The sequence below is a fragment of the Psittacula echo genome, assembly GCF_963264785.1.
Source record: "Psittacula echo genome assembly, chromosome: Z".
Taxonomy (NCBI): domain Eukaryota; kingdom Metazoa; phylum Chordata; class Aves; order Psittaciformes; family Psittacidae; genus Psittacula; species Psittacula echo.
In genome coordinates this window covers 104,620,409-104,641,526 of record NC_137742.1, presented here as the reverse complement: position 1 = coordinate 104,641,526, position 21,118 = coordinate 104,620,409, and the positions used below count along the sequence as shown (strand labels likewise).

Here is a 21,118-nt window from a genome sequence, read left to right as displayed (position 1 = left end):
ATTATGCCACCAACACCATTAAAGGCTTCAAACAGCACCATCTGTCTTCAAAAAAAGTTGCTTTCCTGAATTATGGAGGGGGAGAGGAGGAGAGCCCCAGGGCAACACAGCCAAGGAGTCCAGCACAGGAAACAAGGGGACTTGGGACAGTCCCTGCTCCCCGCTTCGGCCTGGCTCTGATAGCTCCCTTGTGCAGGCTGGCATCAGGTGGGTACAGCAACAAGTCCTGCAGGGCCCTGCCCCAGCATGGGGTTTTCCAGGGGCTTGAAGCCCAGATTGTCCAGAGGGATCCCAAAGGCTGTCAGCTTTGCCTTGAATGTCTGCAGCATGTCATTGTGCGCCTGCAAGAGAAGTGTCCCCCTGGTCAGCCCGAAGCCCAGCTCCAGGACAGCCCCTTTGTGTCTGGGCATGGGTTCCCTGTACTCCCCTCCACACCTTCCTGCGCCAGGCAAACAGTAGCCTGAGCTGGGTCCTGCCTGCCCAGGGCATAAAGCTGCTCAGCTGGCCTGTTATGCATTCATTCCCTTCCACTCTGGGCAAGGCCTGGAGGAGAACATCCCATTTCCACCCCCTAGCCCCCAACTCGGAGCCAGGGGAACCGGGCAGCCCCATTCTCTTCCCTCACCTTGCAGACCCGTGCCAGCTGGAGCTGCAGGTCCTTGATGGTGGCATTCTTGGAGTTGAGCACGTCCTGTAAGGGGAGAGGGTGCATTGAGCAGTGGCTGCCCAGCCCTGGTCGCATGGCTGGGCTAGCACCGGGGCCTGGCTCAAGCAGAGATGCACACAGCAGGGCCTGGCAGGCAGCCACCAGCCTGTGCTCCCCGAGCCAGCGCTGCCAGGGACAGCCAGCACCAAGGGACAGGGACCTCCTGCACCAACACCACAAGTGCCAGCACAGCCCTGCCGTCATCTCTGCCTCTCTGCAAGGGGGACACAACAGCAGCACCTGCTCTGGTATCACCGTCTTGCCATCGCGGCACCAGGGGGATTACAGCGAGAGAGGCTCCCTGAGAAGATGCCAGAAGCAGCTGAGCAAAAGAATTCCAGGACCCCAGCAGCTGTGGGACAGCTTCCCAGGAATGTGTTTTCCTTCCTGCCTCTGTGTCACCTGCTAGTAGGAGGCACATCCATCCTACGGCCCCAGAGCCTTGGCTGCTGCAGTGTCCATCCCCAGGGCACCCTTGGCAAGAGGGTGAACACAAGCGTCACTGCTGCCCATCACAGAAAGCACTTGTAAGGGGACAGGCTGGTGTCGGATAAGCAAGAAGGTACCAGGATGGTGGCCAAGCCAAGTGTGGAGCCCACATCTCCTGCATCTCCACCCAACCCGAAGTAAGTGCTGCTTCTCCGGTTACGGCTGCGGCAGGCTGCAGGAATGTGGGTCTCCCAGCCTCTGCGCCAGGGCTTTCTGCACAGGTATTTTTAGCAGGGCAGACTCTGCAGGGCGCCTGGGAACCTGTCTGCACCGTCTCTGCAGCCAGGGAGGCCAGTCAGGGTCTCCTAGCTGTGACTCCCCATGCACAGGACACCCTGGGTCACTGGTGGCCCTGTCCGCAGTGGCTGTTTGGCAGCACTGTGCTGGTGAGTGCTGCTTGGCCTGGTGCCATTCTCCTCAAAACAGGCCCTACCTGAGGGACAGAGCAGTGCCAAACCCCGACACCCACGTGCTCTGCTCTCGAGGGAGAGCTGGAGTGCCCTGCGGCACCACGCGTGGCCCTGTGAGCGCCAGGAATGAGTGACGTGGCAGCTCCAGCCTTGCAGGATGAGGGACTCACAGGCTCCAAGGTCTGCATTCAGCCCCAAGTAGCCTCTGCCCCCCAAGCCAGCCCTCACAGATACCTCCAACTTTTGCGAGACCAGGGTGAGGGCACCCTGGTCGAGCTTGGAGGCAGCAAAGACCTCGCTGAGCTCCACTTCCTTTTTCTCCAGGATGTCAAGGAGTCCCGTCAGCTTGCGCTCCAGGAGCAGGTTCTTGAACCCCGTCTTCTGCTGCACCTCGTGAATGGCTTTGGTGAACTTCTGGTAGAGCTCATCTCGCTCCACTTGTACCTGCTCCCCAAAACACAGCCCACCTTCACAGCGTGCTCAGGACCCCGGGCAAGGGCTTTGTCTACAAACAGGTCTGGCAGCTCAGCCCTGCTCCAGCAGGAGCCTGGCTATTCCCTACGGCACCGGAAGGCAGGTGCTGCAGCACAGCTTCCTTCCTTCCCTCCCTCCCAGGCTGGTACCTGCGCTTCTGCTTCCACCTCCCCTCTGGGCATGGGCCACCCCCGGGAGCCCAATGGGCTGAGGGACTCACTGCAGCTCTGTTTTAGCCCTCAGAGAGGGCCCCACAGCACATGGGGGTCTCTCCTCCCCTTCCTGCAGCTGGCAGCAGTCCCTGGCTCACAGCTAGTTAGTAAGTGTCCTAATTAGGACACAATCTCTCCTGCAAAGCCTATTTCTGAATGCACTGAATATGTTGCTGCCTTAATGACGGATTGTTTAACGAGGCCTCAGATCAATGTTCATATTCCTGGGGATTTCTATGAATTGCAAATGAGCTTCCTTTTGCCTCCACAGATTTATCTGGGTTAGCTGCAGGGGGAAAGGCTGGGTCTGGAAGAACTCAGCTAACAGGACTCATCTTGCCATGACAAGTGATGTGGGAGAGACCCCTGAACACCAGCAGAAGGAGGGAACAAGCTGGGCTGGGGCTGATGGCCCTTGACAATCCCTCTGCCCTCAAGGCGCTGCTGTGGTCACAGTCCCTTGCCAGCCAGGCAGGGACCGCCGGAGCGTGCATGATTGCTTAGCAAAGTACAAGGCCAGGCCTGTCTGCTGACCGTGGGAGAGGCCAAAGCTGGGAGAAGCTTTGTTGGGAGCAGCAGTTATCACACGGCCCTGGATTAGAGCTTTAGAAAGCCCTCGGCTATGCACACTCTTCTGCTAAGCCCCCGTGCTCAGTCCCCTGCAGCAGGGACAGGGTTTAGAGAGGGAAGCAGAATGCCCAGATCCAAGTGCAACTCTCACCTTCCTGAATCTCTGCTCCAGCACCTCATGTTCCCACTGAAGATCCTTCCATTCCTTCTGGGTGATTTTCAGATGGGCTTTTGCATTCTGCAAGCAGGAACAGACAGTTAAACAGCAGGGGTTTCTCTGGGAGGTGTGGGAGATGTGTCCTGGCACAGGAGGAGAATGACCAGCAGATACGTGGTGGGAAAAACAGGAAGCAGCACCCATGCCATCTCTCTGCCCTCTACTCTGGTTTCTCAGAGTTCTGTGAATCCCATATGAGATCTCACAAGCACTCAGCCAAGCTGAAAGGGACTGACTTTGCTCAGTGACCCAGACAAGCTGAGTGGCAGAGATCAGTGCTGAGTGACACCCTCCAGGAAAGCCAGGGCAGCCTGGGAATGGACGGAGCTGGCCACTCACCGTTAAGGCCTCCTTGTCCTTGTCATAGCGGACCAGCTTCTTCTCCAGCTCAAAGATGTGCTCCTGGGCCTGCTGCAGGGACTCATTCAGCTGCTTGTTCTGGAGCTGCGCATCTGCCTTCTCCTTTTCCAAGTGATTCGTTCTAATCTGCAAGTCCTCGATCTGCTCCTGTTCTTGGGAACACAAGTGCCAACTCCCAGGGGCTGCCCAGCTCCTCAGAGCTTTCCTCACTGTCAGACACGCTCCTGCTGCTAGTTCAGCACGCACAGCTCCCTGGGCTCAAGAGCTTTGCTCGTGTAACAGTGTACAACCTTCAGGAGACCAGCAGCACCTGCACCAACAGCTGGGAACTGCCCAGATCCCAGTGAAATCCTCCCAGGACCACCCCCGTGGTGGCAGGGTGACACTCTGCAGGCCAGGCTGGTGGCAGCAGGGGGGCTGGCAATACCTTCAGCAGGCTGATGAGCTCCAGGTTTTTAAGGGTGATGTCGTTGTAGTAGTTCTTCATGTCATTGAAGGCCTTCTCGTGGTTCCTCATCAGCTGACTGATGTGGCTGTTCTTCCTTTCCTCCACCTCATGGATCTCAGTCTTCCTCCGCAAGTCAAGCTCGTTCCGCAGCACATGCATCTTCTCAGTGTACCTGGCCTCGATCTCTGGGGGAGAGCAGAGGGGCTGGGTGAGGCCCTCCTACAGACTGGGCTCCATTAGCCAGCACCAGCCTGAGGATGAGGCCCCTGTTAGCAGCATCACCACAGCAGCCACCAGCCTGTGGAGCAGTTATGCTGGGACCACGCAGAGCAGAGGCCAGAAATAGCATCCTTGGAAAGAGGGCATGGAAAAGCTCCAAGTCAGCCCGTGAGAAACCTGAAACGTCCCCCAAGGAGGACGGCAGAGCAAGGACTCTGCAAGGACTCCTCCAGCCACCTCATTGCATGGAGAAGAGCTCCAGCCACAGGTGCCCTGCCTGCACCCTGCAGCCCACAAGACAGGCACCCGGTCACATTCTGTTTGTGTGATGCTGGGGGTCTGCAGAACTGGCCAGAATTAGGAGAAGCCATCCCCCTTTCTATTCAAGGCTGTGCTGGGAAGCTCAGAGGAGCCTTCTCCAGCACACTGACAAAGGGAGCTCACGCACATCCTGACCTCTCACTTGTCTCTCAAAGTCGTTGCACAGTCGAGTGATCTCCTGCTCTTGTTTCTGTTAGGGAGAAGCCACGTGTTAGAAGCAGACAACCAAATCCTGAGTCAGCCACATCCCAAGGGATTCCCTCCTGCTCCCTGTAAAAGGCTCCTGCTGTGGCACCAATCCCACATTATCCATACAAACAGTGTCTCATAGGTTCTCCAGCTGCCCTCACAGCTCCCTCCTCCTCTTCTCAGGAGCTGCCCCAGAATCCCTCCTCCCTGTTCCTGCACTTTCTAGTGCCTCCAAGTGCTTCGGTTTACTGGTGCCTGTGGAAAACCCCATCCCACCCCATGGAGAGAGCCAGGGAGGCTCCTGCTCACATACTGGGGCTGGGAGGGCTCAGCTTGCAGCTCCACCACCTCCCTGTGCAGCAGAGGCATCTCACACACAGCTCCAGCCTGGGTGGGGACATACCAGGTGCTTGTTTTTCACCACCATCTCGTTGGCCAGCTCCTGCTCCTTCAGCTCCGCTTTCAAGGAGCAGTTCTCTTTTCGCATCTCCATCTCCTGGGCCCAGTGATCCTTCTGGGCCAGCTTCATGGACAGCATGCTCCCTGCCTTCAGCTCAGTGAGGTTTTCCTGGTGTTCGTGCAGCAAGTGCTTCACCTTCTGCTTGTAAACCTAAAGACAAGCCACAGACCAGGTGAGGGGCTTCAGCAGGAGACACCCACAGCTGCGATATTGGCTGAGATGCTCCTGGATCACATCCCATCCAGCTCCTCCTCCTTTTCCCTCTTCCCTCTCCTCCTCAAGACTGCCAGAGGCTCACCCTGAGCACCTCCCAGCCCTCTCCTGTCCCACCTTGATCTCCACTTGGTGCCGCTCCTCCGCCTCCTCCATCTGGCGGTCCTTGTTGCGCAGCTCAGCTTTCTTCTCCTCCAGCTGCCGGCGGGTGATGTCCCAGAAGGTGTGCATCTTGTCACGCTCCAGCTGGAAGTAGTTGCGCTCTTCCCGCTCCCGGTTCAGCTCCTCCCGGAGACGCAAAACGTGCTTCTCCAGCTTCAAAGGGGAGAGGAAGAGTTAGGGAGAGGGACAGAGAGGTCTTAGGGAGGTGCTTTTGCAAGACACCCGTGGCAAACTGTTGCAAACCTGGCAGGACACAGTGGCAGTTACTGGGATGGAGAAGAGCACGAGAGAAATGAGGGATCCCTGATCCACCCTGGGCTCGACAGAACCCATCAGGCTCTGGAAAAGCAGTAACAAAAACTTATCCTACTGTAGACAGCCTGAGCTCAGGTATTATGAGCATTCATGTCCAGTAACACCATTCTCAGGTGCCTAAATACTCCTGAATTATAGAATCATACACTCATTTAGGTTGGAAAAAGGCTTTGAAATCGTTGAGTCCAACCATTAACCCAGCACTGCCAAGTCCACCACTAAACCATGTCATGAAGTGCCATGCATCTTTTAAATACCTCCAGGGCCGGTGACACCACCACTTCCCTGGGCAGCCTGTTCCACTGCTTGACAACCCTTCTGGGGGATAAATTGTTCCTCATATCCAATTTAAACCTCCCCTGGCACACCTTGAAGATGTTTCCTCTTGTCCTACCACTTGTTACTTGGGAGGAGAGACTAACCTTCACCCCACTACATCCCCTTGTCAGGATGTTGCAGAAAGCAATAAGATCTCCCCTCAGCCTCCTTTAGTCCAGGCTGAGCGACGCCACATCCCTCAGCCATTCCTCATCACACTCCAGGCCCTTCACCAGCTCCGTTGCCCTTCTCTGGCCCTGCTCCAGCACCTCAATGTCTCACTTGCAATGAGGGGCCCAGAACTGAACACAGGATTCGAGGTGCAGCCTCACCAGTGCTGATTAACACTGGCCTAATCCTGCTGGCCGCACTAGTGCTGATACAGGCCAGGATGCTCTTGGCCATGGGGGCACACTGCTTGCACCAAGATGTCTAAGATCTTATTGCAGGAGCAAGGTCCCCAGGCCAGGGCCACCTTCTTCTCTGTTTGTATGATACCCAGCAATACAAGTGGGATTTGAAGCAACGGAGGAGCAGCAGCTGCACCTTCCCTCTCTGCCTGCCTTTCCCATGCCTACAGGAGCCTCCTACCCCAAGAGCAATGGGACCAGGAGTGCAGCAGGCTGCAGTCACAGAGCTCTGGGCTGAGCCATCACCCAGATGCTGGGGTTATGCAGTCAGGAAGAAAGCAGCAAGGGCACAAGGCTAGAGAGCAGAACACCCCAGAGCAGCAGCAGGGAGGGTAGGATGAGGTGGCTGCTCCTTCCTTTCCCACCCATAGCCCAGACAGGCATTAGGCAGCAAAAGGAACCCAGCTGCTTGTCCCCATCACTCTCTGCCACCTGTTGTCCCCAGAGACAGGCACTGAGCAGGGGTCCTGAGAGCAATGTCCTCCTGCCCAGGGGTGGGCTGGGAGATGGGGGTGTCTCTCACCTCCCCCTTGCTCATGTCCTCTGGTGCCAAGGCATCCTGCACTGCTGGACCTTTGCTCGCGGCCCCTGTTTTCTTGGCATTCTTTTTGGGTGCCTAAGGAAAGATACAAAATCACAGAATTGGAATGGTTTGTGTTGGAAAGCACTTTAAGGCTCATCCAGTTCCAAACCCCCTGCCACAGGCAGGGACCCCTTCCACTGGAGCAGCTTGCTCCAAGCCCCTGTGTCCAACCTGGCCTTGAACACTGCCAGGGATGGGGCAGCCACAGCTTCTCTGGGCACCCTGTGCCAGCGCCTCAGCACCCTCACAGGGAAGAGCTTCTGCCTAAGAGCTCATCTCAGTCTCCCCTCGGGCAGGTTAAAGCCATTCCCCTTGGCCTGTCCCTACAGGCCCTTGTCCCAAGCCCCTCTCCAGGTTTCCTGCAGCCCCTTTAGGCACTGGAGCTGCTCTAAGGTCTCCCCTTCAGGAGCCTTCTCTTCTCCAGGCTGCTCCAGCCCACACACGAAGCCCCTTACGGCCGGGGCAGATGAGGAGGGCAGCGGGGAGCGACTGAGCCGGAGAGACTCCTGAGGCGCTCGCGATCCTCCCAAGAGCGGGCCTGGCCTCCCTGCCCGCACCCCCCCGGCTCCAGGGACCCTTCAGCAGCGGGCCCAGAGCCCCCCTTCCACCGTCCCCGGTCCCGGTCCCGGTCCCGGTCCCGGTCTCGCTCTCACCATGGCGGCTGCCGCCGGCGCCGCAGTCTCCAGGCAACGGCAGAGAGGATCTCGCGAGAGGAGCGCCGCTCGGACACGCCCCCTAGCAACGCGGCGCTCCGCCCTAGTAACGGCGGCGGGGCCTACTCCGGACCGGGCCCGGCGGGGAGTCTCCGGTGTGACCGGCCCCGGCGCCCCTCCGCCACACCGGGCTCAGCGTTACGTCCCCTCACCCCGGCCCCGCCGTTGCCGCCCCCTCGCCCAGCCCTGCACCGGTGCTCCCCTTGTGTGTTTGTGTGTGTGTGTGCCCCAAGTGTCCTCCGCACCCCGGACCCAGTCCCCTCCTCATCCCTGGTTCAGCCGTGCCTCCCCCCAATCCCTCCCCGTGCCAGCCCCTCCCGGTGTTCCCGGTCCCGGGTGGGCCGGTCCGCGCCTGCCCACCCACCGGCCCCCGCCCCGCCCCCGGCCCCGCCCCCGCCGCGGCGGGCAGGACCGTGCGGGCTGCGGGCTGGCACCGGGCCCGCCCCGCCCAGCACCGGCACCGGCACCGGCCCATGGCGGCTCCGGGAGCGGCCGACACCGCAGGTGAGGCCCCGGGGGAGAAAAGGGGGAGAGCGGATAACGGATCTGCGCGCCCATCACCGCGGCTCCGGCCCGGGCGCCTCTGAGCCTGCAGCGGGCGGAACCGGGCCGGGCCCCGCGGGGCGGGAGCGGAGGGGGGGTGCCGGGGTGCACGGAGAGATGTAGGACGGGAGGAGGGGGAAGAGGGGTGTGCTAATGGGGGTGTGTGCAAGGGGGGTGTAACGGGGGTGTGTACGCGGATGCAGGGGGATGCGGGGGGCCGGGGGGGCTACGGAGGGGTGTGTGTGCAAGCGGGGCGCAGACGTGCACGGGGCGTGCGTGTACACCCGGGTGCGGGTGCACGGGGCCGAGCTGGGGGTGCCCGGCCGCTGGGGTGGGGACCGGGGGGCTCGGGATGGAGACAGGGGGGCTCAGGGGAAGCCTGGGATGGGGGAGCAGTGGGGTGCCCAGGGGGTGTAGGGATGCAGTGGGATGTCCAGAGGACAAGCGGCAGCAGCGGGATGTCCGGAGGATGTAGGGGTGCAGTGGGGTGCCCAGGGCGGGTGGGGGAGCAGTGGGGTGCCAGGCCAGGGTTTGGGGTGTCGGTGGCAGGCTGAGGTACACGGAAGGACCGCGCAGAGCTCCGGTACAGACGCGCCGGTGTTGTAGGAGGGGTGTGAAGGGCTGGGTGGGTGCTTGGGAACAGGATGGTGACCACGCTGGTGGGTCCCCCGTATTACAGAGGGCTGCGGCAGGTCTTTGGATGGTGACACAGGTGGCTCCCGTACACACCGTTCCCTCCCACAAGTGCCCTGCATTACGGCTGCACCGCGGTCCCCGTCCCCGCGGCAGCTCCGGGGCACCGAAAGTTTGGCAGCCGGGCAGTGCTACCGGGATGGGCTGCGGCTGGGAGCGGGGCCGCCGGCGGTGGGGTGGCTGAGGCCGGCTACCGCCGGGCTCTGCAGTTTAACGTGAGTCAGCAGAGCGGCGGTGGCCGCGGCGAGGGAGCCCTGATACCGGTCCCGCTCTCCGTAGGCAGCCGGTGAGCCCAGGCCAGAACGGGGCGGCGTGGCCGGTGTCGTGGTGTGACCATGCAGGCAGAGGCCCGCGGGGATTTCTGCGGCAGGGAGCAGTGCCCCGGTGGGTGGGGATGCAGGGGGCTGCCGGCGGCGGGGGGTGGGGGGAACTCTGTAGGTGACACCACCATGTCACCCACTGGTGCTGGGTGGTGGGGTGGTGAAAATGGAAAGGATCAGGCAGCCTCTGTGATCCCATGGGAGCTCTTCCCAGCTTTGGAGTGGGGTGAGGACCCCATTTCCCAACTGGAAAGTGCTGGGAGTGTGGGGTGCCTGGTCTATCCCACTTTGTGGGGTCAGGATGTGGTACAGCCACTACTGGGACACGGGCATCCTGCAGCTCAGTGTACCACAAACAGGAACTTAACACCCCACAATGTCCCTTTCCCCATCCCAGCTCTTTTGGGTTGGGGACATTTCTATCCCCTGTCCCACTGTCACCATCCTGGGGTGACAAGGAGATGCCTAACCCATGGTGAGCCCATCCCTGCAGTGTCTCACCTGGTGATGGCAGGGCCTGGTGGCACATGGTGCCAGGGTGCAGCTGGGTCCATCCTCCTCCAGCACCAACCTTGGGTGGGCTGGGGGTCTGGGTGCTCTTCCAGCGGGCTCACGGGGTTTCCTGCCCTCCCTCGGTGTCCATCACCATGCCACCACCACAGGAAGACAAGCCGCCCTTGTCTGGGCTCCGACACAGGCCGCGCTTTTGTCTCTCCGACACAAAGGGGCTGCGCGGGGCGGGGGGCGCAGGGCTGCGGCTGCCAGCACATGGCCCTGGGCGGCTCTGCCTCTCCCACCGGGGGAGCCCGCTGTCCCTGTCCCCCTCACCCGGGCTGCCCGTGAAGGCTGGGATGGAGCTGTCATCACCGATGTGACACATACCGGAACCGCAGAGCTCGGCAAGGAGACTCTGGTCCCGGAACGCCCGGCGGGGACCCCCACCCATGGGCCAGCACAGCAGCCCCCCGGAGCCCCCACCGAGGAGCAGGGCAGCATCCCTATCCCCAGCGCTGGCCTGCTGCAGGTCACCGAGCGCCGACGTGAGTGCGGCCCTGCCTGTTCCCTGCCTGTCCTCGAGGTCCTCTGCCTGCTCCCAGCGTCTCTTGCCAGCCCCTGGGGTCTCCTGCCTACCCTTGACGTTCTTGACAGCCCGTGCGTCCACTGCCTGTCTCTGAGGTTCCTTGACAGCCACTGGGATCCCCTGCCAGCCCCAGGGGTCCCTGACCTGTCCCTGGGGTCCCCTGCCTGCCCTCAGCATCCCCTGAGGTTCTCGCCAGCCCTGGGTCCCCAGGCAGCCCCAGCCGGTCATCCCCCCCCACCGACCCCGTTATCCTCCCTGAGCACGAGCTCCCCCTACCCTCTCCCCGCGTGCCCCGCGGCGCCGCTCGCCCCTCCTCGTGGCGCCGGGCCGGGCAGCGGGCTGGTCCCGAAGCGCGGCCGCCGTCCGCAGAGCCGCTGAGCAGCGTCTCCTCGCTGGAGGTGCACTTCGACCTGCTGGACCTGACCGAGCTGACCGACATGTCGGACCAGGAGCTGGCAGAGGTCTTCGCCGACTCCGACGAGGAGAACGCGGCCGGAGAAGCGCCCGGTGGTGAGCGAGGGGCCGGTCCCGCTCCTGTCCCGCTCCCAGGTCGGTCCACTCGCCTGAGCCTCCCGTCTGTCCGGCAGGGCTGCAGCCGGTGCCGCGGGCCGGGTACCTGCGCTCACCCTCCTGGACCCGAGCGCGGGAGCAGGGCCGGGAGAAGAAGCACCTCAGCGACCCGGAGCTGCCGCCGGGACCCCCGGACGCCTTCCTGCCCGCCGACCGCCCGCGGGAGCCGTAGGGACGGCCCCGGCTCCGGGGGACGGCCCCGGGGACCCGCTGGGACCGGCCGCTTCGTTCCAACACCGCTGGAGCCCGCCCCGGGCCGCAGGACTGTCAGTGGGGATCGGCCGCGGGGAGAAGCGACCCGCAGCCCAGCGGGGGGACCCGGTGGACCGGCGCCCCCAGAGACCCGCGGCGGAGCGCGGCCGGTGCCTGCCCGGTTCTCATGTAGCAGTGCCGTGTTCCGGTAAAACCGAGCGACCCACCACCGCCGCGCCTCCACAATCTCCGCCGCTGCTGGGGAGGGACACGGGGATCCCGACGGGCTCGGGAGCAGCAGGAGGGCGCGGAGCCGGCCAGGGGAGGGAGTAGCAGAGGGAGTCCGGCCCATACCGGTGCGGTGCTGCTTTGCCCCCTGCCAACGGCGGGGCTGGACACACGACACCGGAGCCCCCATCCCACCGCCCGCCCCGTCCCTCCGCGCCAAAGCAGGGACACGAGTGCTCGGTTGAACAGAGGCTCGTTGATGCTACACGAAACCCGGGGGTTGCCCCCGACTCAGCAGCGCTATCCCGGTAGTGTGTGTCCGTGGAAGCGGGTTTCCCCCGGCTCCCGCCGCCCTGCGCAGCCCGTGGGAGCTCGGCTCAGGCTGGTCCCGGTGTGTCCGTGGCTCTGGCACAGCCAGTAACACTGGCCCATTACACGGAACCCCTGCCTTGCCTGCACCCATTCCTGCCCCTGAGGTCCAGGCACTTCTGCTGTGGGCAGCAGGAGCTGATGTGGGTCACCAAGGGGGTCTTGTTTCCCTATGAGGAATAGCTGGGGTCTGCAGTGACCCCCTGCACATCCCATCCCCTCTCATCCCTCAGGGCCCCAGCACTGCTGTCCCCACAGGCAGAGGGTCCTGGAGCCAGCAGTCACCTTGTTCCCCAAGCAGCTGGGGGGTGCCTATGTCTGTCCCAGGGTGCTGTGGGGTGGCCGTGGGGCCCAGCTCCCCCCCATCATGGCTCTGCCTCCATAGTAGAGTCCTGGAAGAGGGACTGCTTGCGCAGGCTCAGCCGCGCACACTTGGGGCAGGTGGTGGAGTTGTCGTAGTAGCAGTCCCTGTGGGGAGGGGACAGCAATGGTCACCCCACACTGTGTACCCCCCCGTGCCACGGTCACGGCCACCCCCGCATGTGCTGTACCTGTGAAAGACGGCGGAGCAGTCAGTGCAGACCGAGGTGTGGCTGTCGAAGGGGAAGAGGACGTCGCCCTCCTTGCAGAGCTCACAGACGAACCCTTTGGCCTGGCAGCGCTGGGGCAGGAGCACAGAAGGTCCCAAAGCTGCCCTGAGGGGACCCCACCAGCCACCCCAGCACGATGCTGGCCCCACAGAAGCCGTGCTGTGGGTCTGCCCCATGGCTCACCTCGCAGTCCAGCTTGATGTGCTTGGCGAAGAGGGTGTGTATCTCGGTGAGGGAGCAGCTCAGGCGCCCCGCCTCGATGTCGATCAGGTCCTGCAGCGAGTACATCTCGTCGTTCTCCACAAAGTGCTGCCGGTCCTGCAGCTGCAGGCAGAGAGCCTGTCACTGCTGTGCCTGTCACCCCTATGCCCATCACTGCTGCACCAGGTTCCTGACACCCCTCACAGTTGCAGGGTCCCTCCAGCTCAGTCCCGACCCCTGGGCCTGACCTGCAGCAGCAGTCGTGCCTCCATCGCCTCCTTGCAGGTGATGAAGTAGGGCTTCATGAGCAGGATGTCCTGGCGCAGCTTCTGTGGGGGGACAGGGCAGAAGGGAATGGGAATGGGGATGAGAGTGGGCACAAGACAGGAAAAGACAGTGGCAGAGGCAGGATGGGGACAGGTACAGGGATGAGATGGGGACCATATAGGAATAGGACAGAATGAAGATAAGAGATGGAGATAGGGGTGTGATGGGGACAAGTCAAGCTCGGTCAAATTCAGGCCTGCAGCAGCTTGGGCACCTGCTGTCCTGACCCCCACCCCTGCCTTGCTCCACCTCTGTGGGACCCAGCAGGGGCTGACAGGGTCCCCCTCTCCCTCCTGCTTACCCCATGCTCCCTCTGCTGCCCACCCTGCCAGCCCCAGCCCTGCAGGGTAGGACCGGGTGGCTTCCCCCCCATCACTCACCCGGATCTCCACCAGCTCCTCCACGTAGTTGAAGAGCAGCGGGTTGATCTCCCGCAGCTTCAGCACAGGCCGCGACACCATCAGCGCCAGGTACCGCATGCTGCAGCGCGACACCTGCCCGTCCGCAGCCACCGTCACCCGCTGGCCACGGGGCCCCATCCCCAGGGACACAGCCCTGGGGACACGGCCCCCACCGAGTGACCTCTGTCTACCCAGGCATGCAGTCCCCAGGGACCCCCATGACAAGGGACATGGCCCCCAAGTGATCTCAACCCAGGGACATGGCCCCCAGGGACCCCCACGATGAGGGATGTGGCCCTAAAACTGATGCAGCCCCTGGGATTCCCCTGACCACGGTCACAGCCCCCTGGGTGCCCCCAAGCCCCGTCCCGGGGCACCTTGCGGGGCTCAAAGTCCCAGTTGTGGATGGCGCGGGCGGGCACAACGGCCAGGTCGTTCCAGTGGCAGCTGCTGCAGTAGTAGAGGCCGGTGTAGTCGCACTGCCGGGCCTCGCTGGGCACCCCCCCTGCGGCGGCACGCACCGGCACACATGTTGGCACATGTAATGGCACCGGCGCCACACCATGCGTTGCTCACCCCATGCCATGTCCTTCCATGGACACACAGCAGCACCCAGTGGGGCCCGAAACATCACTTTCCCATGCACTGCGGATCCCCCCAGCCCTGCATAGCCAAGACCCCCCCATCTCCCCATAGCTCCCAGCCACACACAGCCCCCAGAGCCTCAGCCTTCAGCTCCACCCCAACACCCTGCGACCCCGAAAGAAGCCCAGCCCCACACATCCCCTACCCCTCCAGCCCCAGACAGCTCCCCCAGCCCCACAAAGCCGCCAAGGGAGCCCAACCACACACAACCCCAGCCCCACCGTGCCCCAGCTCCACCCTGCCCATGCGGGCCGCAGCCCCATGCAGTATCACCCCCCAGCTCCACACATCCCCATTCCCCAGCTCCACAGAGCCCCACGCAAGGGGGACTCCAGCCCCACACAACCCCAGCCCCGCTGTGCCCCAAGCTCCACCAAGCCCCATACAGGCCCCAGAGGAGCCCAGCCCCACTTATTCTCCATCCCCCAGCCCCACGCCACGCCGGCGCAGCCTCACGGAGGGAGACGGGGGCCCGGCACTCGGCGCAGCGGTAGTCCTGGCTGTCCAGCCCGCTCTCCGGGCAGATGCTGAGCTGGTACTCGGCCTGATGGCTGACCTTGGCCCGCACGCAGGGCTTGCTCACCAGTGGCAGGCACTTGCTGTGGCACCGGTAGTAGCAGCCTGGAGGGGGCACAGACGGGTGTCAGCGTGGGGCGGGAACACGGGAGATGGATGTGGGGGTTCCCGGGGGTCCCAGCCCCACCTGTGCACGTGTACCAGGTCTGGATGAGGCCCCAGATGATGGTGCTGCACTTGTCACACATCTGCTTCACGCTCTTGCTCTTCTCCTTGTAGAAGCGATGCTCCAGCACCACCCGGATGTTGGGCTCATCCTCACCAGGGTCCTGCGGGTGCGTGTGGGGATCTCAGTGTGTGCCTGGGTCCCCCGGCACCAGCGACACCTCCGCCATGCCCCGGTCCCGGCCGCAACCTTCAGCTCCTGCAGCTTGAGGCGGAGGTGGATGAGCCGCACCACCGCGTCCTTCTGCTGCTCCGAGTGCTCAGGCAGCGCCAGGATCACCCGCTTGCACTCCTCGATGGCCTGGCGCAGCTGATGCACGTCCGACGCCAGGATCAGGCCCTGCGGCACCGCGGGGAGGAGGAGGATGAGCCCGCAGCGTGCACCCCGCACCCCCACAGCCCCGCTCCCCCCGGCCCCGCTCACCACGGGGCGGGAGAAGTGATCCTCGGCCAGGCCCAGGTCCAGGGCGCTCTCGGGGTCCCCCGAAGCCGGGTCCAGCCGCTGGCCTGCAACGGGGCCAAGTGCCAGCGGGTGCCGGTACCGGGCCTGTGCGGAGCGCGGGGGGTGTCAGCACCCACCTGGGTCCGGGTCCCCCCCGTCGGGCCGCTCCTGCGGCGGCGGCTCGGAGGCCTTGTCGAAGGGGTTGAGGTGCGCCTGGCGGAAGCGGGCCAGCCGCTCGTCGTACGCCATCGCCCTGCGGGACGCGGCCGCCGCCTCAGCCACGCACCCGCACCGGCAGCGGCGCCGCGGACAAACCCGCCCCGCCTCCCGCGCCCTGCCCCGCTCGGCCCGCGCCGCCCCATCCCGGCACCGCGCCCCCCGCGCCGCCTCACACCCCCCCACCGCCCGGTTCCCCGCACAGCCCCCGGTACCGGTACCGGCACCGCACGCCGGACCCCGCTCGCCCGCCAGGGGGCAGCGCCCGTTCCTCGCTCACCGCCGCGCCCCGCCCCGCTGCCCCGCCCTGCCGCGCTGCCGCCCCCTGCCGGCCGGAGGATCGCACCGCGCACGGGCGGGGCTGCGCCGCGGTGGGGGGCACACACGGGACACAGCGGGGCCGCGGCGGCGCCACCCGCGGGAACGGCCCCGACACCCAGGTCTGCAGAGCCCCAGCGCCCCCGCCCCATGGCGAGCGGCACCTACGGCCCCCAGCCCCATAGCTCCTTGTCCCCATAGCTCCCACCCCGATGCACCCAGCCCCATAGCTCTTTGTCCCTATAGCCTCCACCCCGATAGACCCAGCCCCATAGCTCTTTGTCCCTATAGCCCTCACCGCTACAGCCTCCAGCCCCATAGCTCCCACCTCTACAGCCCTCAGCCCTCCCCCGAGATCCCACAGCACAGCCCCTCTCCTCACAGGGACCCCTGGGGGGGCTGCAGCTCCATGGCAGCAAATCTTGGCCCTGCACTCTGGGTTCAGCCCAGAACCCAAACAGGAGCTGGGGGGCTTAGCATTGTTTGGGGATGTCCTGGATCCCCCAAACCCAGGCACAGCCCTGGGGCAGCACTGCGGGGTACGTGCCTCCAGCTCGGTTTGGGGGGACAAAGGGCCAGCACTGCCCTGGCACAGTAGTGCCTGGACGGGGCAACCCCGTCCCCGTCCCTCCCTCCCAGCATGGAGAAGGGTGACAGCGGGGACAAAGGCACAGCCGGGCAAGGTGGCACCCGCACTCCAACCCGGGATCTGTGGGGCAGGAAGATCTGCCCCAGGGGGGCTCAGTGCATTGCCATGGCCTGGGCATGTGGGGTCCCCGAACACCCTCTGAGATGCGCATCCTGTGTGGGGTGTGCCCCTGGGAGCAGACGGTGTCCCCATGCCCGTCGCTGTCCCCCCCCGAGGCACAGACAGGAGGTACCTGGAGAGCAATAAATTTATTGAGTATTCAAAAAAAATAAAAGACACGACCCAGTAAAAAAAAACGAAAAGGGGGGAGGGGGGTGGGGGGAGGGGCCGAGCCGGCTCAGGGCGGGACGGGGTCAGGAGACACTGAAGGGGCACGGGGGGGAGCCCGGCCAGGGCCAGGGGGTGCAGCAGCGCGAAGCCAGGGGGGCTGCGGGCGGCAGAGGGGGGCATCGGGCATCACTTGGCGCCCTGCGCCTCTGACTCCTCCTCGTCGTCCTCATACATCTCGCCCTCCTCCTCGGCCGTGGCGTCCTGGTACTGCTGGTACTCGGACACCAGGTCGTTCATGTTGCTCTCGGCCTCGGTGAACTCCATCTCGTCCATCCCCTCGCCCGTGTACCAGTGCAGGAAGGCTTTGCGGCGGAACATGGCTGTGAACTGCTCCGAGATGCGCTTGAAGAGCTCCTGGATGGCCGTGCTGTTGCCGATGAAGGTGGAGGACATCTTCAGCCCCCGTGGAGGGATGTCGCAGACGGCCACCTTTACGTTGTTGGGGATCCACTCCACAAAGTAGGAGCTGTTCTTGCTCTGGATGGCCAGCATCTGCTCATCCACCTCCTTCATGGACATGCGGCCCCGGAAGACGGTGGCCACGGTGAGGTAGCGGCCGTGGCGGGGGTCACAGGCAGCCATCATGTTCTTGGCGTCAAACATCTGCTGGGTGAGCTCGGGCACGGTGAGGGCCCGGTACTGCTGGCTGCCACGGGCCGTCAGTGGCGCGAAGCCGGGCATGAAGAAGTGGAGGCGCGGGAAGGGCACCATATTGACCGCCAGCTTGCGGAGGTCGGCGTTGAGCTGACCGGGGAAGCGCAGGGAGGTGGTGACCCCGCTCATGGTGGCTGAGACGAGGTGGTTGAGGTCGCCATAGGTAGGGGTGGCCAGTTTGAGGGTGCGGAAGCAGATATCGTAGAGAGCTTCGTTGTCGATGCAGTAGGTCTCATCCGTGTTCTCCACCAGCTGGTGGATGGAGAGCGTGGCATTGTAGGGCTCCACCACCGTGTCTGACACCTTTGGGGACGGCACCACGCTGAAAGTGTTCATGATGCGGTCGGGATACTCCTCCCGCACCTTGCTAATGAGGAGGGTGCCCATGCCAGAGCCGGTGCCACCGCCCAGCGAGTGGGTCAGCTGGAAGCCCTGCAGGCAGTCGCAGTTCTCACACTCCTTCCTCACCACATCCAGCACCGAGTCCACCAGCTCGGCCCCCTCCGTGTAGTGCCCCTTGGCCCAGTTGTTCCCGGCCCCACTCTGCCCTGCCAAGGTGGGGAAAAGAGGCACCGATGGCTGCCGGCTCCCTGGAGCCCACGCCAGGGAGGGGACAGGGCGCTGCCGGCGGCGGCATCAGCGAGATCTGAGGCCGGGGTGGGGTGGGAAGTAGGAGCTGCAGAGGTTTGGCAGCGAACCGGCTGTGCCAGAGCCCGCGGCAAGGGAGGGGATGCGCCCGCCGAGCGCCCCGGGCACAGCGATGGCCCGGGAGGGGTGCGGGGATGTGGGTGTCAGCTCCCCCCCCTCCCCAGGGACCTACCGAAGATGAAGTTGTCGGGGCGGAAGAGGTGTCCGAAGGCGCCCGAGCGCACGCTGTCCATCGTCCCCGGCTCCAGGTCAACCAGGATGGCGCGAGGCACGTACTTGTGAGCTGCGAGAGAGCCCGTGCCAGGGGGGGACCTGCTGCTGACTCCCAGCCCACACACATCCTGCGGGGTCCCATGGGGCTGGGTGCGTGTGTTGTGTCCCTCAGGGGCTGGGTGCTCACTTGTCCCACCCCACATAATGGGGGTCCCGCAGGGCTGGATGCACAGCTCCCCCCGCAGACTATAGGGCTTCGAGGGATGCTCCCCTCCCGGGGCCCCAGGGGCTGGGTGCAGGTAGCCTGCATGTATCTGCCCCCCCCAACCTGCCCCACCCTGCAGACGTGGGCACCGGGGAGAAAGGGATGTGGGGGTTCCCCCCAGGCCCAAGGTGGGGGTGCTGGGGTGCCCTGCCTGAGGGATGTCCCGGGGGTCCCGTGTGTCGCTTACAGGAGGCCTCATTGTAGTAGACGCTGATGCGCTCCAGCTGCAGGTCCGAGTCACCCACGTAGTTGCCGCTGGGGTCGATGCCGTGCTCGTCGCTGATCACCTCCCAGAACTGGGGGGGGGCACAGGGATCAGCGGGGGGGGGGACGGGACACCGGGTACCGGAGGAGGGGCACAGGGACCCGGGGGACCCCTCCTCATCACCCCTCGCACACCCACCCGCGGGGCAGCGCGGGGCGCCCCCTGGCGGCGGGGCGGGCAGGGCGCTGTCCGCGGTGCTGAAGGGCGGACAAAGGCGCCGGGCGGGGGGGGGGGACGACGGGCGGGGCCCTTTGTCCGCCCGGTGCGGCGGGAGCGCGGGGGGGGGGAGCGGAACGGGGGGAGGTCTTTGTCCGCCGCCCGGCTCCGCAGCGGCGGGGCGGGGCCGCCGTTACCTTGGCGCCGATCTGGTTGCCGCATTGCCCCGCCTGGATGTGGACGATCTCCCTCATGGTGCTGCCGGGCCGGATCGGAACAGGATGAGAGCAGGACCGGGAGCAGGACCGGGAACAGGAGCAGGAGCGGCACCGGGAGAGCGGGGGGCGGCCCCGCAGCCGCCGCCTCCTTTATAGGAGCCTCGAGCCGCACCGGGCCGGGCGCTGACGTCACCGCCTCCCCGCAACCAATCGGCGGCCGCCGCCGCAGCGCTGCAACAGCCCTGCGGCACCGGCACCACCGCCCGCCCCGCCCCGCCAGGCGCGGGGACCCCGGCACCGCGGGCACCGGCGAGGGGACCCCGCACCCGGGCTACGGGGCCGCCCCGGTACCGCGGAGGGACCGCGGCACCCACGGGAGGGGACACGCGACACGAACCGGCCACAGGGACCACCCAGCAGCGGCGGGAGCGTCCCGGGGCGGCGGCGGGCGGGGGGGTGACACCCCCCAACCCGCGTCCCGCCGCGGGGGGGGCATAGGCAGGGCCCGGGGGTGGCCGGTCCGGGGGGTGCCGGGTGTCAGGAGCATCCCTCCCGGGGCCGGCCGGGCGGTGGCGGGCGCGGCCGAGAACAAAGGCGGCGGTGAGGGGCGCTTTGTCCGGGCTGTGCCCTGCACCGGGACCGGCCCCTGCGCCCCGCCGGCCGCAACCCGCCGAAAGGCCCCGCGGCCGGTGCAGGTGGCAACCGGGAGCAATCGAACGTGGAAGAAACGGTGGGGCCGGAAAGTGGTCCCCAGGAGCTGCACAGCGGTGCCAGCCACGGCATCAGTGCAAAGAGCCTTTATTGGGAACCGCGAGTCCCTGAGCCCACATCGGGAGCCAGAGCTGGAAACCCCGCGGTGCATCCCATCTCATCCGTCCTTCTGTCCCGCAGCGGGGCGGCTGGGCCATTACCGGTGTCCCGCTCCCTACCATGAGCACAGCACCATTTCCCGCAGCGTCCGCCGAAGCTCCTGGCTCCGGAAGGCATAGATGAGGGGGTCAATCACAGAGTTGCAGATAATGAGGATGAGGAAGAGGTTGAAGTAGCTGAAAAAGCAGGTGCAGAAGGGGTTTGTGGGGCAGGTAACGATGAGGATGAGGTGGAAGAAGAAAGGGCCCCAGCAGATGAAGAAGACGCCCAGGAGGATGGTGAGGGTGACGGCTCCTTTGAGGCTGCTGCCACGGTAGACTGCAGGCTGCTTCTGCTGGCTGGAGATGCTGTGGAGATGGTGTCGGGCCAGGGCAAACATGTGGATGTAGAGCACCAGCATGAGGACCAGCATGAAGAGGAAGAAGCTGATGAGGCAGAGGAGGATGGTGGTGTTGTGGTAGTAGGTGATGAAGACAGCACTGGAGACCGTGCTGGTGACCCAGATGCTGGCCATGGTCACCACAGCCCGCTGCAGCGTCATGATGCTGTGGTAGCGCAGGGCGTAGAAGATGGTGATATATCGGTCCACAGCAATGACCCCCAGGAAGGAGAGGGAGGACACGACGGAGCTGCAGATGAGCATGTCGATGATGTTGTCCATGTGGCGGACGATGCTAGTGTGGATCACCAGCACGCCATGCTCCATCAGCAGCATGAAGAGCATCTCCACCAGGTTGCTGATGCTCACCAGCATGTCAGACACAGCCAGGCAGCAGATGAAGTAGTATGTGGGTGAGTGCAGGTTCCTGTTCTTCAGGATGGCAGCTACCACCAGCAGGTTCTCCACCAGGCTCACCAGCCCCAGTGTGAGGAAGAGCTCGCTGGGGATGTTGAGCCCCTGGCACCAGCCACTGCCGGTCCCCGCTGTGGCATTGCTCTGGTTGCCCTCGCTGGTGTTCCAGGGCTCACGCAGCAGACGTAGGGGGACCAATGTTAACATGGCCCCAACTCAGCCCCAGGGCCCCCTACAGCATCCACACCCCCCCAGAATCCCCGTTGTGCCCCGCCAGCGTTGCCGCGATGCCCGGCAGCGAGGCCGGGGGGACGCGGAGGAATTGGGGATGGAGGGTTCCCGCCTCCCGCCTGCAGGGACCCTGGTGTCACGGCTGCTTCCTCGCCAGCTC

The 21,118-nt window shown here is 64.5% G+C and overlaps 5 protein-coding genes across 14 annotated transcripts; 1 reads left to right on the top strand and 4 right to left on the bottom strand.

Moving 5' to 3' along the window:
• Nucleotides 1-24: 24 nt before the first annotated feature.
• Nucleotides 25-7,796, bottom strand: DRC4 (dynein regulatory complex subunit 4). Of its 2 annotated transcripts, XM_080636957.1 has the most exons (11): nucleotides 7,730-7,796; nucleotides 7,017-7,109; nucleotides 5,406-5,603; nucleotides 5,019-5,225; nucleotides 4,562-4,616; nucleotides 3,866-4,071; nucleotides 3,418-3,585; nucleotides 3,013-3,099; nucleotides 1,840-2,049; nucleotides 626-691; nucleotides 25-341 (listed from the first exon to the last, which is right to left on the bottom strand). In XM_080636957.1, exons 1-11 carry the CDS (start codon nucleotides 7,730-7,732, stop codon nucleotides 204-206), a joined length of 1,431 nt encoding a protein of 476 aa, XP_080493083.1. In that variant the 5' UTR covers nucleotides 7,733-7,796; the 3' UTR covers nucleotides 25-203. The 2 variants fall into 2 exon arrangements, with proteins under 2 accessions (XP_080493083.1, XP_080493084.1); XM_080636958.1 differs by lacking the exon at nucleotides 1,840-2,049.
• A 356-nt stretch (nucleotides 7,797-8,152) lies between these two features.
• DBNDD1 (dysbindin domain containing 1) lies at nucleotides 8,153-11,311 on the top strand. Of its 4 annotated transcripts, none has more exons than XM_080636962.1 (5): nucleotides 8,153-8,293; nucleotides 9,305-9,409; nucleotides 10,239-10,385; nucleotides 10,796-10,936; nucleotides 11,014-11,311. In XM_080636962.1, the coding sequence occupies exons 2-5, from the start codon at nucleotides 9,361-9,363 to the stop codon at nucleotides 11,166-11,168; spliced, it is 492 nt and encodes a 163-aa protein (XP_080493088.1). In that variant the 5' UTR covers nucleotides 8,153-8,293; nucleotides 9,305-9,360; the 3' UTR covers nucleotides 11,169-11,311. The 4 variants fall into 4 exon arrangements, with proteins under 4 accessions (XP_080493088.1, XP_080493086.1, XP_080493087.1 ...); XM_080636960.1 differs by having other exon boundaries at nucleotides 10,008-10,385; XM_080636961.1 differs by lacking the exon at nucleotides 11,014-11,311 and having other exon boundaries at nucleotides 10,239-10,918.
• Nucleotides 11,312-11,537: 226 nt separating this feature from the next.
• DEF8 (differentially expressed in FDCP 8 homolog) lies at nucleotides 11,538-15,986 on the bottom strand. Of its 3 annotated transcripts, none has more exons than XM_080636954.1 (12): nucleotides 15,570-15,986; nucleotides 15,270-15,345; nucleotides 15,115-15,197; nucleotides 14,881-15,030; nucleotides 14,653-14,794; nucleotides 14,406-14,570; nucleotides 13,682-13,809; nucleotides 13,284-13,397; nucleotides 12,825-12,905; nucleotides 12,559-12,699; nucleotides 12,337-12,446; nucleotides 11,538-12,253 (listed from the first exon to the last, which is right to left on the bottom strand). In XM_080636954.1, the coding sequence occupies exons 1-12, from the start codon at nucleotides 15,816-15,818 to the stop codon at nucleotides 12,151-12,153; spliced, it is 1,542 nt and encodes a 513-aa protein (XP_080493080.1). In that variant the 5' UTR covers nucleotides 15,819-15,986; the 3' UTR covers nucleotides 11,538-12,150. The 3 variants fall into 3 exon arrangements, with proteins under 3 accessions (XP_080493080.1, XP_080493081.1, XP_080493082.1); XM_080636955.1 differs by having other exon boundaries at nucleotides 15,118-15,197; XM_080636956.1 differs by lacking the exon at nucleotides 15,570-15,986 and having other exon boundaries at nucleotides 15,270-15,493.
• A 570-nt stretch (nucleotides 15,987-16,556) lies between these two features.
• TUBB3 (tubulin beta 3 class III) lies at nucleotides 16,557-19,100 on the bottom strand (the record flags this gene model as incomplete). 4 transcript variants are annotated; one of them, XM_080638045.1, is made up of 5 exons in its annotated part: nucleotides 16,557-17,152; nucleotides 17,759-17,847; nucleotides 18,120-18,230; nucleotides 18,613-18,721; nucleotides 19,044-19,100. In XM_080638045.1, 5 exons carry the CDS (start codon nucleotides 19,098-19,100, stop codon nucleotides 16,772-16,774), a joined length of 747 nt encoding a protein of 248 aa, XP_080494171.1. In that variant the 3' UTR covers nucleotides 16,557-16,771. The 4 variants fall into 4 exon arrangements, with proteins under 4 accessions (XP_080494171.1, XP_080494168.1, XP_080494170.1 ...); XM_080638042.1 differs by having other exon boundaries at nucleotides 16,557-17,847; XM_080638044.1 differs by lacking the exon at nucleotides 18,120-18,230 and having other exon boundaries at nucleotides 16,557-17,847.
• Nucleotides 19,101-19,989: 889 nt separating this feature from the next.
• MC1R (melanocortin 1 receptor) lies at nucleotides 19,990-20,934 on the bottom strand (the record flags this gene model as incomplete). The annotated part of the gene is made up of 1 exon (XM_080637621.1): nucleotides 19,990-20,934. The coding sequence occupies one exon, from the start codon at nucleotides 20,932-20,934 to the stop codon at nucleotides 19,990-19,992; it is 945 nt and encodes a 314-aa protein (XP_080493747.1).
• Between the last annotated feature and the right edge of the window lie 184 nt (nucleotides 20,935-21,118).

Excerpts from the sequence above, each read along its gene's own strand:
- DBNDD1 (XM_080636959.1), top strand. The coding sequence starts at position 9,361 with ATGCAGGCAGAGGCCCGCGGGGATTTCTGCGGCAGGGAGCAGTGCCCC. Across the intron at positions 9,410-10,007 it reads CGGCAGGGAGCAGTGCCCCG|GAAGACAAGCCGCCCTTGTC; the intron begins GTGGGTGGGGAT and ends CCACCACCACAG.
- DEF8 (XM_080636954.1), bottom strand. The coding sequence starts at position 15,818 with ATGGGGCGGGGGCGCTGGGGCTCTGCAGACCTGGGTGTCGGGGCCGTT. Across the intron at positions 15,031-15,114 it reads ATCACTTCTCCCGCCCCGTG|GGCCTGATCCTGGCGTCGGA; the intron begins GTGAGCGGGGCC and ends GCGGTGCCGCAG. Across the intron at positions 12,906-13,283 it reads AGGAGCTGGTGGAGATCCGG|AAGCTGCGCCAGGACATCCT; the intron begins GTGAGTGATGGG and ends GTCCCCCCACAG.
- DRC4 (XM_080636957.1), bottom strand. Across the intron at positions 3,100-3,417 it reads AGGACAAGGAGGCCTTAACG|AATGCAAAAGCCCATCTGAA; the intron begins GTGAGTGGCCAG and ends TCCTGCTTGCAG. Across the intron at positions 2,050-3,012 it reads TGGAGCAGAGATTCAGGAAG|GTACAAGTGGAGCGAGATGA; the intron begins GTGAGAGTTGCA and ends TTTGGGGAGCAG.